At 38.8% G+C, this 14,476-nt stretch overlaps 1 protein-coding gene across 3 annotated transcripts; it reads left to right on the forward strand.

The window, feature by feature from the left end:
• Positions 1–4,186: 4,186 nt before the first annotated feature.
• On the forward strand, positions 4,187–14,005 carry gga3a (golgi associated, gamma adaptin ear containing, ARF binding protein 3a). Of its 3 annotated transcripts, XR_009241427.1 has the most exons (18): positions 4,187–4,245; positions 4,862–4,946; positions 5,283–5,358; positions 5,462–5,560; positions 5,646–5,769; positions 6,006–6,109; positions 7,025–7,105; positions 7,272–7,409; positions 7,655–7,736; positions 7,879–7,998; positions 8,760–8,972; positions 9,067–9,131; positions 9,218–9,612; positions 10,034–10,320; positions 10,865–11,034; positions 11,178–11,288; positions 12,078–12,526; positions 12,901–14,005. XR_009241427.1 is itself a non-coding variant. In XM_058639746.1 (17 exons), exons 1-17 carry the CDS (start codon positions 4,209–4,211, stop codon positions 12,186–12,188), a joined length of 2,298 nt encoding a protein of 765 aa, XP_058495729.1. In that variant the 5' UTR covers positions 4,187–4,208; the 3' UTR covers positions 12,189–14,005. The 3 variants fall into 3 exon arrangements, 1 of the variants encoding a protein (XP_058495729.1); XM_058639746.1 differs by having other exon boundaries at positions 12,078–14,005; XR_009241428.1 differs by lacking the exons at positions 12,078–12,526; positions 12,901–14,005 and having other exon boundaries at positions 10,929–11,034.
• Positions 14,006–14,476: the final 471 nt, after the last annotated feature.

Below are 14,476 nucleotides of genomic sequence, written 5' to 3' on the forward strand. Positions count from 1 at the left end.
GTTTGCTGAGAGTATTTGTCAACACAGAGTTGATGACTCTGAGTTTATCCTTTCTTTCAGGTCACTGGTCATTTCCATAAATCCATCCCTATGCATTTTTTTCTTGGCTGTAGAAAGCACAATTCTCAATCAGGGATTTTTCACTGTGTCCTGACTGAGCATGTGAATGAAAGACTTTTAATTTGTTCGATGGCTGCTTGAAATGAAATGTCAAGACCAATGTACGCTTTACTCCATTTCTTTTTTTACTCTTTAACCCTCGTTTTACAGCAGGAATGGCAACAATGCGCAGTATTTAGACACTTCACTTGACGGCGAAAGGAAGTTTGACTCACTGGACGAGTTGGTGAAGTATCGAAACCAATCGAGAAAACTCCCAAACTAAAATATCATGGCTCTATGATCTGACGGAGATCAGGGGATAGTGGAAAAGAGAAATACACACTTGTAGAACACAAGGATATACACCATCATTTGCACGCACAAACTGAGAACTTTTAATTGTATGGCACAATGAACTTCTCACCAGATGTTTTCCTAATTGTCATATCAAAATTTTCATTATGTTTTTCTAATTAACGAGTAACTCCATCCCAGACCCTTCTACAGATGGTTGTGTTGTAGGACTGAAAGCTCCAGTATGGCTAAGTAATGGATCTTACTTTGAAAAGTTGATTTTGTCAGATGCTGTTTTGAAAGTCAAGATAAACAAAGCTGCCTCTTTAATCTCAGCTGGGTTTCATGTGCACGTGTGCGCGTGCTTTCCAGCTCCGTGCACACTGACTGAATGCATTTGCAGCTACTTTATTTAGTACATCTATTCAACTGCTTGTTAATGACAAGACGGATCAGAGAGGACTCAGACGCAGAGGCCTTTTAATTGTCTTTAATGGCACTCGTAAACAAAACACAAGGCAGATCCTCTTTACTGAGGGAAAACAAAGCGTGGCTATGAAAAACTATAACCAATGGAGAGCGCAACGCTCTTCAAAAGAAACGTTTCGGAACTATAAACGCGGAACAAAAAATCACTCCGAAGAGGAAACAAACTCAGACTATGGTCATCATGTAAAACTTAAAACAGAAAACTCTCCAAACGGAAGAAAACAAAGCTCTAAACACTTCAAAACGAAAACTAAGTCTAAAGCACAATCCTATTGATTGGCGATCTTTAACTAACAAAAGGACGAGGTCAAAAACAAAGCGCAATCTAAATGATTGGATCTAATCAATCTGACTAATAAAAGGTAAGTCACAATCCTAGTGATTGGAGTTCCTAAAAGGCTGTGAAAATGAACAAACAGAAATCTCTCACAAGGAGGAAAACAAAAGGGGCTATAAATCTTAACTAAGGTATCAGCTAACAGGCTATGATAAGAAAACTTAGAAAAGGAAAGCGTCGCTCACAAAGAAGATCAAAAACTTGTGGCATCTGTGGCTGTGACGAGGAGCTCTGGTGATCAGGCATGGACGAAAACACACTGGCACTGAAACAGGGAAACAGAGAGTTTTTAAAGTCCACATGGCTTATGGAGTGACAGTTAATGCAAATACTGTAACTAATCAGCCAGTCTTATGGCTGCAATTCAATGCATTCAGACATGTAGACATACCTGCTGAATTTTCAAACTGATCATCCTAATGTTAAAAATTGAATTTGACATGGTTGCCAGACGGGCTCCTCTGAGTATTTTACTTTTTTTTCTTTTTTTTTTTACACATAACCATCTTAAGTTAACAAAAAAATCATCTGAAAAAGAGAAAATACCCGGTGAGTGGCAACAACCAAGGTGTGCAGAAGTCCATCTCTGAACACACAACACATTGGACCTTGAAGCAGATGGGCCACAACAGCATGAGAACACACTTCTGTCCCTTTTTATTATGTGTCCTGTGTACTTAAGTGACTGGTGAGTGTATATATATATACAGCAGGGCCGCTCTAGTCAAAAATCATATTGCAGATGTAAAGCTGATTTATGGTCTATTCAGTTTTCATTAACTGTAATCCTTGTGTCCCTGTCTTTTTTTTTCTTATCAGGATACACGTGTTAAGGCCTTCGATTTCCAGGCTGTGAACGACAGCGATCTCATCTTGTGGAGAGATCATTCTGGTCTTTGATGGAAATCGCACCAACTGGTGTGTGAGAGTGTGTCACAGGCAGATGGACATGTTTCCCACCAACACCAGTCCAAAATGAGAGGAAATTTGTCACTGTGAGTTGAACTTTTGTCACTTACCTTGGAAAAAAAACAACTTCCACTGAACAGAAACAAATTATGGTAAGATATATTTGGAGGAGACCAAAGACTGATTTTCTTTTTTACATTAACCCTGTGTCAGGACACTGGATGAGGTTCTTTGAATTATTATTATGTAATGTGCTGTAGTGTAAGTTCAATCTTTCTTGTTGATTGTTTACAATGTCATTGAGTCGGAGATCAGTACATCAGCAAGTTTTTTGTACTGAGGCATTTATTCTCTCAGAAAGAGCAAACATGTTAAAAGGAACATCACTTTCCTTTGTCAGGCTGTGTTTAAAAATGCCTTCCAGAGAAATAATAATTCATGTTTGTCAATATTTGTGTGTGTGCTTTGTGTCCCAAAATAGATGAGAAATGATGGAAATATGATGCATTTATATAAGTAATCGATTTACACAGTCATTGTGTTGTCATGAGCAACAAGTGACAAGCTGTTTTTCCCTTGCCACAGATAACTATCTGAAATAATGAAAGTATCATGTTCATCAGAAAAGTACAGATGCACAACCCAAAAACTCCTAATCGGGGATTTTCCAGACATTAAAGCAGGTACTGATGTAGAAAATCCCAAAATTAATTTAGCTGCTTCCAATCTAAAAGTTATGGGCCTGTACACACTATTTTTCAATTACCACAGTACAGCTATGTTTGGGGGAAAAAGTAAATCTTCAAGGACTTTGTACTTGCTCCACGACAACAAGTGTAAATTATTCAAGAGTTTTTAATCATGGTACTGCCTTCAATCCACAAGTGTCAACCAGCATTTGCCCAACTGGGTCCCAAGTTGGGTTGACAAATAGAAAACTTTGTTTTCTTTCTTTGAAAAAACAACCTTTTATCAGCATGACTGCTGTGATCTGTCTCAGTTAATAGATTAAATTGAAATAAATACTGTACATACATACAGCAGAAAATGCTGCTTTATTTCACAGCTCAAGGTGACAGCACAGAAATACACACATAGTGGCAAAGTAAAATGAACAGTGAGACGCATATTTGAAATAAGAACATTGTTAATTGGTTTCAATAATAAATCAAACGCACTCTAGTGAGCCCTGGCAGAAAAGTGTGAAGCAGCAGAAGCGCCAAAGCCTTTATTTGTGGGGTCCCCATTAGAAGTGTGAATTCCTGCACTTAAATGAATCCAGAGCAATCAGCATGAATAGACAAATGATGTCTTCTGCATTGGTAAGCTTCTGCTTTAAAATATGAAATGCAGACATTCGAGCTTCGGTAGAAATGTGATGGTTCAAGGTGGTGTGGTGTAAAGAACTGTTAAAAAATCACCAAGATGCTATATTTAATTTAATGTAATTTAATTTAATTTAATTTAATTTAATTTAATTTAATTTAATTTAATTTAATTATATATATATATATATATATGTATATGTATATGTATATGTATATGTATATATATGTAAATGTAAAATGTATGTAAATGTAAAAATGTATGTAAAAATGGGTCAATGAACAGAAATCACAACTAACATTTGTCCTACAGCACGTGAATGCAGCATGCCATACAACCAGTCCCGCTGGTTGTATGGCCTTGCTGCTTTTCACACAACTCAAAGTCGCGAGTTTCAAAAAGCCACTCATGGCACAAAGATAAATAGCAGTCCTCCAGATACTCCAGTCCTCTCCAGTTTATCAGCCAGGTCTTAAAAATAAGTAAACCTGCAGGAAAATAAAATACTCACATGTGTTTGGACTGTGAAGCCAGAGTACATGCAGAAAATTGGTTTGACAAGCTCGAAATGACAAACATATCTCAGCAAGTGACCGAGAGAACCCCCACAACACCATGCCATTAGTTACATACAATTTCGTGTTATTTTGTTGCCACGATGCGTCTGTCTGAGCACGAAAATAAGACTTTTGAATAGGGAATCGATCAATTTCCGAGTTTCATGCAATGCACCATCAGAGTGACATCAAACATGGCGGATGATGGAGAGTCGCTGGAGTCCTGGCTCAGTAAGTCCACCACCAAACTCCCATTTCTTGTCATTTTATACATTTTAATGATGTGCAATACTTTTCCGTGTATTTGCAATTATCAAAAGTACGAGTTGGACTCTCATGACGGTGCTGTTAATGAAAAAATGTCGTGCTAACTCGTCTGTGTTGACAAATAGTGGCTAGCACTGACAGCTGCTGAGAACTGATGAACGCCACTCGCTGAAAACCAGCTTTGGCATTTCTGTGTTTTACTTGTGTGTGTCTGGTGCACACGGAGCATATGGTGAATTATTTATCAAACATATAATTACTGTATTACCACAGTCGGTTTTAGCATTTGCACCCCGGAGTCATCTGCTCCTTTAAACAGCCTGAGGCATTAACTAATCCAATTCCAAACCTGACGAACAACCGCAACAACAAACTGGATCAGTAAAGTTTCTAGAGGCTAGTAAAATGGAAAAAAGAGGAAGAGAGTTTATAAAATAAACAGAGAACGTCCCATTGGGTTGTATTTAGACGTCAAAACTTGGTCCATTTTGCTTTTCCATGGTTGTTTATCACACATTTGTGTTTGGAAATATGTGAAATATGGTGTCAGGGTGTCTTTACCTGTTTTTTTCGTTTTCAGACAAAGCCACTAACCCTTCCAACAGAGAGGAAGACTGGGAGTATATCATGGGATTCTGTGACCAAATCAATAAGGAGCTAGAAGGGTATACAAATTCAATAAACTCTACATATCATATAATGCTGTATCACACTCATTTAATGTTCTCTGTGGTAAACACTTACTGTAAAGAAGGTCTGCTACAAATGATTGTTTTATTGAAACTTAGCCCAGTGGTTTTCAATTATTTTCTGTCAGGGGGGCATGACTTAGCCTTTTGATTATTTATTCTTAATCGATTAGTATTTATTGTTTATTTGCATAAAACTTCAATCCAACCAGAAAACAGTTACACATTAATTAATAGTAGCTCAGCTGTAAAGCTTATTATAATTACTTATATTATGTTGGATAGTTACTCACTTATTGTCATGTTTTTCAGCCCTCAAATATCCGTTAGACTGTTGGCTCACAAGATTCAGTCCCCACAGGAATGGGAGGCGATACAAGCATTAATGGTCTGTAGTGTCAACATTTCACTATGTATTTCATTATGATGTCTTTCAAGTGTTATCGTGGCCATTTCAGAGATAATTATTCAAGCCTGTTTTCCTTTTGTAGGTCCTTGAGGCTTGTATGAAGAACTGTGGGCAAAGGTTTCACAGTGAAGTTGGGAAATTTAGGTTTTTGAATGAATTAATTAAGGTGGTTTCACCCAAAGTAAGTAAGAAAAATGTTTAAATCCACTTATGATGCTAATGTGCTTGCTTAAATTAATATCTGGTATCACTTTGTTATTTTTCAGTATCTAGGAGACAAAGTGTCGGAAAAGGTGAAGTCCAAAGTTATTGAGGTGCTCTACAGTTGGACTGTGTCTCTACCAGATGAAACAAAGATCTGTGAAGCATATCAGATGCTGAAGTCTCAGGGTGAGTCATCTGCCAATTGTTAGCTGTCTCTACCTATATATGTATCCCCATAAGATGAAATCCAAACCAGTCTTTCACCTTTTGAGTCCTGCTGCTCACCGACAAATGCAGTCTAAATCATTACCTCCTTGACAGAGGTGATAATACATTGATCATGTTGTCTGTTGTGCCTAAAGCTCATATTTAAATTGTCAGTTGCCATCAACATTACCTGCCTGTTGTCATTTTTATTTTAGGTATCGTCTTGGTTAACCCAGAAATTCCTCTTGATGTTGCATTAGTACCATCATCCTCTCCAAGAACCAAGAATCCTGTGTTTGATGATGAGAAGAGAAGTAAGGTATGAAAAATTATTCCCGGCTCTCATTAATGTTAACATTCTGCAACTTTCTCTCCTGTCTCTTCTGCAGATACATTTTCAGTTTTTTTTTAATAATGTATGTTGGCACAATTATTAAAGCATTGATGATGTATCTCAAATATTCTACATTTTATTGCACGTTTTCAGGCCTGCATATGAAGCCATTATATCCGGATCATCCACTGCCAAAGACCATTTAATTGACTATTTAATTTGACACATTTTTAAAAATAGCCTCTTGTTTTTCCCCCTGAAAATTTATACCACAGCAAGAATGATATCAACATATATTGTGATTTTTATACTTGTACAGATTCAATTACGATACACTTAAAAATAATGTGTTGAACTATATTAAAGTTGATCTTATTTTAGACTATGCAAGAAAGAAAATAAGTGCATGGCCCATCAAATTAACATGTCCTGTTCATTTTGCTATTACAGTGTAGCTAATTATTTTTTAGCATCCTGTAAAATAAACTATGTAATGATAGAATAACTAATCACTCATAGCAATATACTTTCATGTTTTTATACATTCTTTAATGGCAATTTTGGTTACAGAAATTTAGAAAAGTTTGTCTTCCCCCTCTATGTTTCACTTTTGTCTAAAGGATATAAAGAGAAAGTAGTCATAGCAAAGTGCAAGTCTGCAACTTTCCTTTCCTTTTTTATTTTGTTTTTATTTAATTTCCTGACTCAATGTTTGCACAGTGCCAGAGGAGGTCATGGTACATGTTTACTTTGGGTTGACTGCAGCCAATCTGTTGATGGAGTTTGTTATTTTCTGGGTCTGAGAGTTGGCATGAGTTTGCTGCTTGTGCTTGGGTCTGTGGGAAATGGGATTGTTTTTTGTTTTTTTTTCACTCACTGGGGGTTTTCTTCTCCTTGCAGAGGTTAGCAGAGCTACTCAAGAGCAAAAAGCCTGAAGATCTGCAAGAGGCCAATCGGCTCATCAAGAACATGGTCAAGGAGGTGTGTTTTTGTCACATTTTTACGTTGTATTGTTTGTGTTTAAACTAGGCCCAACAATAAGTTTTGGTTGCTTTCTGTAAGAGATATTGCTACAAACCCTGTGTTTTGATACCAACAGTCAAGTTTAATAAGTAGTTTTAACAAATGCAATTTTTATTCCTCTCAGGATGAAGTGAGAACCCAGAAAGTGAGAAAACAAAAAAGCACACTGGAATCAGTCAACAACAGTGTCAAACTCCTCAATGAGATGCTTGCTCACTTCAGCCCAGAGGACTCCACTGACAGTGACAAAGAGCTTATCAGGGTGTGTTCTGGTTAAAATGAGGCTCTTTGACACAACGCTTAATTCAACCTGTATAAAGCAAAGTTATGTGTTAAAGCATACTCACTCAAGTGATTTATTTAAAAAAAACAATTTGTACAAAGAACATGTTTCCTATCCTAGTATAAAGTGACATTTATTGTATGACGTACACATTTTTGTAACCTATGACTCAACAGTTTCTAGGTGACATTAAATATGTGGATTTTCACTTATTGTCCCCACAGGAGCTGTATAATGATTGTGACAAACTTCGACAGACAGTAGCCCAGCTTGCTGCTGAGTCTGAGGACAATGACAGCAGCTTGGGTGAGAATTTGTTGCTTAGTAGTTTGATGCTATTGAAACTCATGGCGTGCTGGTACCAAGTATAAAAAGGTTGAGCACAGAGGTGTTCTATTGAATGTTATAAACCCAACCTTCATTCAACCTTTGAAAATGCACTCATCAGGGGACATCCTGCAGGCCAGTGATGACCTCTCCCATGTCATTAATTCCTATAAGAAGATTGTGAAAGGACAGAACATCAATGGAGAGACCGAAGAAGCACAACAAACATCAGGCAAACGAGGTGAATTAGAAAAGAACCATTACAAACAGATGTTAATATGAGGTTGGTACCTATGTAACTGTAATAAAACCTCACAGGAGTAGAACCTGGTTTAGCACATGTTTTGACACATTTATATTTGAATATAGTGCTTTGTCAGATATAATGCCCATTGAGTGCAGTTTATGTGCAAAAAGAGGTCAGGATTGTTGCTTTGCATCAAAGTAATACATTACAATAATAATAAATTATTATAAGTGTATTTATTTTGGAATGTTTATCAGTGATATATACTGAATATACTATGTGTGGGTTTTACACTGGACCATAATAAATGATATCATACACGTAAGTGTGTGTGAAAATGCGAGCACAGTCCATCCACCCATTAGCTAAACTGCCTATTTGAATGTTGTGGGGAAGTTTAAGATGCATCTCCATTACGTTTTTGCAAATTATTCTTCCTGAACTCTGTGAAAAGGAATTTGCATATTGCTATTTTTTGCTATTTGTGAGTGAAAAGAGTGTTTTTGCAAGTCTCTTGTGAGTCTATAATTGTCTGTGACGGCTAGGTGCGTGACGGTACTGATCATTATTTTGTTAGTCAGAGGCAATCCCATAGAGAGGTAGTTTTATCCAAAAAGGCTATGATATCTATACTGCTATCTATGGTGCAAGTTGGCTTTTGAGCATGTATTTGGGTGAGTTAACTATTTATTCCTTTTTTGAGAAGTTGATTAACACAGTAGTGAATGCCCCTTATGTTTTCCTTCATCTGACAGGCTCCGGCAGCACAAACCAGTCAGAGATTTTGATTGATCTGGTGGGTTTGGGTGTACAGAGCCCCTCTACACCAGAGAATCATCCTCTGGCATCTTCTATGGCATTTCCTACTGATCTGTTGTCTGGGTCTGCTGCTGCTGAAGCTCAGTCCCCGAGCCCCAGGGCAATCTCTGGAGCCCTCTCTCTACTGGATGAAGAGCTATTATTCTTAGGTACTGTGTTTTCTTTACAGCTTAAACTATTGTTTGAAAATATTCTTGACACCCAAAAAGGAAACATTTTTGACACATTTGTGTTCATGAGCAGGCCTCAATGATCCTGTGGAGAATACAGCACATGCAGAGCAGAGCAAGTCTCTGTCATCCTTTCAGGTACTTGAATTAATCTGATTAATATACTAATTATACCATCTTAAATATTTCTGACTAATGATGTTTTGTATTACCATGTTTTCTAGGATCCCAGTCAGGATCTTTTTGACACTACTCTGCCTTCGGGTCCCACATCTACATATTCACTTTGTCCAGATGCCCTCTCTTCAAGTGTAGCCCCATTTAGCCCTAACAAGTCCTCTTCAGCTGCCTCTGCTTTAAGCTTCTCTAAGCCAGTGTTGCAGACATCTCCAGTTTTTACACAATCTTTTGCAACAACATCAGTCATGTTTCCACAGCCACTCAGTTCAGTGCCGACCACTTCAGGCCAGACTCTTCTTCCCCAGTCACTCAGCATGACATTGCCTCCTCCCTCAGCGATGCACGTCTCCACTTCACTGACAGCCCCTCATTCGCTTTCATCCTCAGTCAGTGAAATTCTACAGGATCTTTCCTTGCTGGATCTGAGCAGTCCAAAAAAGTGAGTAGTACTTGTGTAAAACTGAGGAAGGAATATACAGTAGGTAGGAATTACGCTGTCCATCTGTCACAAGTAATCTTTCGAAATGATACGTACTCTGACTGTTACAAACGTGGCGGTTAGACTTTATTTTAGTTTATAGCAAATGACATAGTTACAGCCAGGAGGAAGCTACTACTAGCTCAATGACCACACACGTCACACACCGTAGGAGATACAACCAGCACTTATGATCATAAACTTCATTTCAGGTCCTGTTGGGTCCCAACAGACTCAGGTTGGGTATCATGCACTAGATAGCACATCATTTTCTCTTGCCTCCATTATCTTGTTTTTAACACTGGTTATTAATGTTTATTTCTATGTTTTATATGTTTAAACATTGTGTAACCTATTACATTTCTATGATCTATCCACACAGTACAGCTGGTGTGTTGGACTTTGGTAGCCCGCTGGTCAAGAGTGAGGATTTGCACACTCCTGCTACCATGTCTTTAAATCCTGGTATCTCCTCCACCACATCCACCTCACTACTTATGGGACAGATGCAAGGAAGCTCCAACCCCCCGTCAGTCAAGAGTCAGGAAGATGACTGTCCTCTGCTACACTCTGATTCTCCCATGCACCCTCTGACCCATGCCAGTCCAGGCAGAGGACAGGACATGTCCCTGGCCAATGTTTTTGTTCCTTTGGATGCCATTAGGCCAAGTGAGTTCCAGGAAAAAGTGTTTTTGTGTGTCTGTTTGGTGAATAGGAGAAGGTGGGCTGAAAAAAAGTAGAACAGAAGACATCACATGGATTCAGACAGAGTCAGGCTAATTCCAGGCTAGGCAAACATTGTTAGATGTTATTACTAGATAGCCATCGCTAGGATGTTTGTTGACACGTTTTCCGTCGCTCTACATATGTCATCCGGATTATTGGTCTGATTAGTTGTTGGTGTAACCAATTGTGTGCAGAGACAGTTTCATCTGCGTATGTTGGTCACATCTCTTGCAAGAGATCTCTTGTCTTTCTAGACTCGTACTCAGTCTCAGATGAGATCTGGGTTTGTCAAATTCTGATATAATCTCCTCACAGTCCACCAGCTGTCCACTCTGTGTGTGTGTGTGTGTGTGTGTTGAAAAGATAGGGCTGAGCAATTAATGAAATATTTAAAATCAAAATGTTCTGCACTCACATTGTTGCAAATGTGTTTCCTTTGTGCCCCATAATTCTATTTTCATTTATTTCTTTGTGTCCTGATTATTAGGTAATGTGTGTCCAGTGACAGCATATGACAAAAATGGTGTCCGTGTTCTGCTGCATTTTGCCAGTGATTGTCCACCAGGCAGGCCTGATGTATTGGTGATGGTGACGTCCATGCTAAACACAGCCCCACAGCCTGTCAGAAGCATTGTTCTACAGGCGGCTGTACCCAAGGTAAAACCTGCAGTGTGTATGTGATATTGCTATTATTGTATGGGAAGCTGTGTATTTACGTATAAAACTGTATATTTAGGTAAATATCTACCACTTTGAAAGCTGTTTCTTTTTACTGGATCTCTGTTCTGCTGAATTTTCAGACTATGAAAGTGAGACTGCAGCCACCCTCAGGGACAGAGCTGGCTCCTTTTAACCCAATCCTTCCCCCAGCTGCCGTCACTCAGGTCATATTGCTTGCCAATCCTCTCAAGGTACAGCTCAGCTTGAAGCTTCTTTAAGTTCATATTGGTCCCGATCAGACCTGGTGTTAACATCCATTCTCAGTGATACAATCGCATGTGGATAGCGCCAAGTTGGACCGTTCACTCAAAATAATATGATATGCAACCTGGATACATCTTCTGTGACCGATATGATCAGATCTGGTGCTCCCACTCCCCACCGTTCATTCAAATACACACTGATGTTGCAAGAACAAACTTATGTTTTTGATGAATCAGAAGTCTTCTCATGCTGTTTTAACACAAACTAAGGTTTTAACCATCAGAAAAAAACTAATAATGTGAAGATTAGTGTTAATCTTGTGGCACTGGCATTGAGTGGAGAAATACTGTGCAACTGCTACAAATCAGACAATGTCCTCGGAGGGGGCACTCTCTAATCCGTCCTCAAGAATGTGACCACATGCATCGTCAAAACACTTGCGAATGTTGTCTCTGTGATCGGATCGGAGTATGCATTCAGGACAGACTAGGAGTGGTCAGACGTGTACTTTGAGCCATCTGCCCATATTTGGATCACTCAGGACGAATGTTAGTACCAGGTCTAATGGGGTCATATTCACTAATACATTAAGAAATATATTAAGTGACAGAACACATATAAGCAGTGTTTTCCTATGTCTAAGATATTACTGTATTTCCAATTTTTAAAGTTGTATGACATCCAATGTGCCATAATTATATAATGATTATTGACATTGCCAATGCTCAAGGTGTGTATTATAGCAATCTGCCAAACCATATGTATGTGTTTTGCAGGAGAAGGTCCGGATGAGATACAAACTGACGTTCACATTGGGAGAGCAGCCACTCACAGAGGTTTGGGAGGTGAACGAGTTTCCCCCTGCTGACAGATGGGGCGCTCTTTAGCCCCGTCTTCTCCTGTAGGACGACCAGACAACAATACAGACAATACAGATCTGGTATTAACATCCATCCTAAGTGACCCAATGACAAGTAGACAGTGCTAAGTACAGGTCTGAACACACCAAATGTGTCCCGAATGTGACCTTGGATCCTGCTGGTGGTTTAGGGACGCATGTGGTAAAATTCCAGAGCATGCATGAACGTAAAAAATGTCTGCAGAACACATTCAAGCTCTTCCTGGCTGCAGATGCACAGTATTATTACACTTCTCAGGACTCAGTCATTGATGGACTTATGTATAGCCATCACTGCAGGATTAACACACTTGGTAACACAAAAAGGTCAGTCAGTCAGTCATCATCTACCGCTTTATCCTCCACCAGAGGGTCGCGGGGGGTGCTGTGCCAATCTCAGCTACATTGGGCGATAGGCGGGGTACACCCTGGACAGTTCGCCAGTCCATCGCAGGGCCAAACACAGATACAGACAAACAACCATTCACTCTCACACTCACTCCTATGGTCAATTTGGAGTGTCCAATTTACCTATCCCCACATTGCATGTTTTTGGACTGTGGGAGGAAGCCGGAGTACCCAGAACATGCAAACTCCATGCAGAAAGGCCCTTGTTCCAACCGGGGCTCGAACCCGGGTCTTCTCGCTGCAAGGCGAGAGTGCTAACCACTACACCACCGTGTGGCCCCTAACACAAAAAGGTGATCAAAACAATTTCTTTTTTTTTATAATGGTTCAAATCTTATTTCATGTTACAGATGCCTAAGCATCACACCTTCCAACTCTCTTTCTGTCTGTCACTCGCGCAAACACACACATGCAGACCCACACTGACACACAAACACATTATCAACATGAAATGAAACATCATTTTGTTAGCGACAACAGAAAATATGTCAGCCTGCAGATATGAAAACCCGTCACAGTTGCTCACAGATTTTTTTCAGAACGCTTTTCAATGCCAGGTTTGAACAGTTGTACTTAATGCTGTCCACTTAATGGATCTCTGATGAATTTCAATACCAGGTCTGCTCTGAACTGGGCCTTCAAGACTCGCTCATCAAATGTGTTCATGCAGCTCAGAAGTCAAATGAAAGTTAAATTGGAAGGGTGTTTTGTGTGGATTTGAAGAATCTTTTAAAAAATATTTTAAGAATATAATTTAAACTTAAATTGGACTTCAATGAGTTTTTTTTTTTCTGTCTGAGCTTTTCTCACTGAACGAGCCAGTCCTGTAGCATCGATCTTACAATCAAACTTAACTATAATGCCAGAGGAAGACGTGTAGTTCTGCAATAACAAATGGTATTAACCAGGTGAACATGCACGATGGTTCGGTGTCAAAATATTGCCAAGCCATTATAAAGTTTGGTCACTATATACAATATACATTTTTGCTTTAATTTTTCCGTTGATGTGTTCTCCAGCCCCTCAGTCATATCACATAGAAGAAGATGTTGGATGCCAGACAGTCTTAACACAGATCAAAAACACATAGAAGGAGATTATTAAAATGGGGTCACATTAACATGTTGCCACACCCTGCATTGCCCATGATTTGCTGCTTCCATGATGGCTCACAATTACTACTGAATACTTTGAGTTTTCTCCTGAGTTATGTATGAAGTCAAAGCTCCAGCGCTATGTTTTCTGTTTGCTTTCAGTATTTATTGTAATAAATGTAATATTTATTTTGCTTTGGGGAAGAATATAAAAGATCTTACTGTATGATATTGTGATCGACAACATTATTCCTCCTGCATACTCTTTCTCGTTTGCTACATGATGCAGTAAAAGTGGAATCGACTTTGGATGGTGTTTCGTCATTAATAGTAAAATGCCCGTAGATAAAATGTCAGCCTTTCACCAGAGATATTATTCTCATTTTTCTTGGCAGACATGGGCTTTTAAGTACCTCTGATATTTAACCCCCTGGAGATGGGAAGTACATTGTGTAAAGTAATTAAAATGCAATGTATAGCTTTGCCTGTACTCTACATGTTTGTGTGAGGGTTTCCTAGCTACCTATATTATTATTAATTTGAGTATGCTTTGGTAAAATACATGAATGAAGTTGGTGGTGGTCAATTTAAAGATTTAGGCTTACTCTGCATTCATTTAACATTATGTGCTTTTTGTCTAATTGGGGCTATGAGTGCTGTAAAGGAAATTCTCTTCATATTTCTTATAAAATTATTTATTTGTCATAGATTGTGAAATGAACTTGTCATGAAGTATTTTTTGAAAAGCTAGTTCTGTGCATGGAAAAATAAAGAA

Source organism: Solea solea, chromosome 10, assembly GCF_958295425.1.
Source record: "Solea solea chromosome 10, fSolSol10.1, whole genome shotgun sequence".
In the NCBI taxonomy this organism is placed as follows: domain Eukaryota; kingdom Metazoa; phylum Chordata; class Actinopteri; order Pleuronectiformes; family Soleidae; genus Solea; species Solea solea.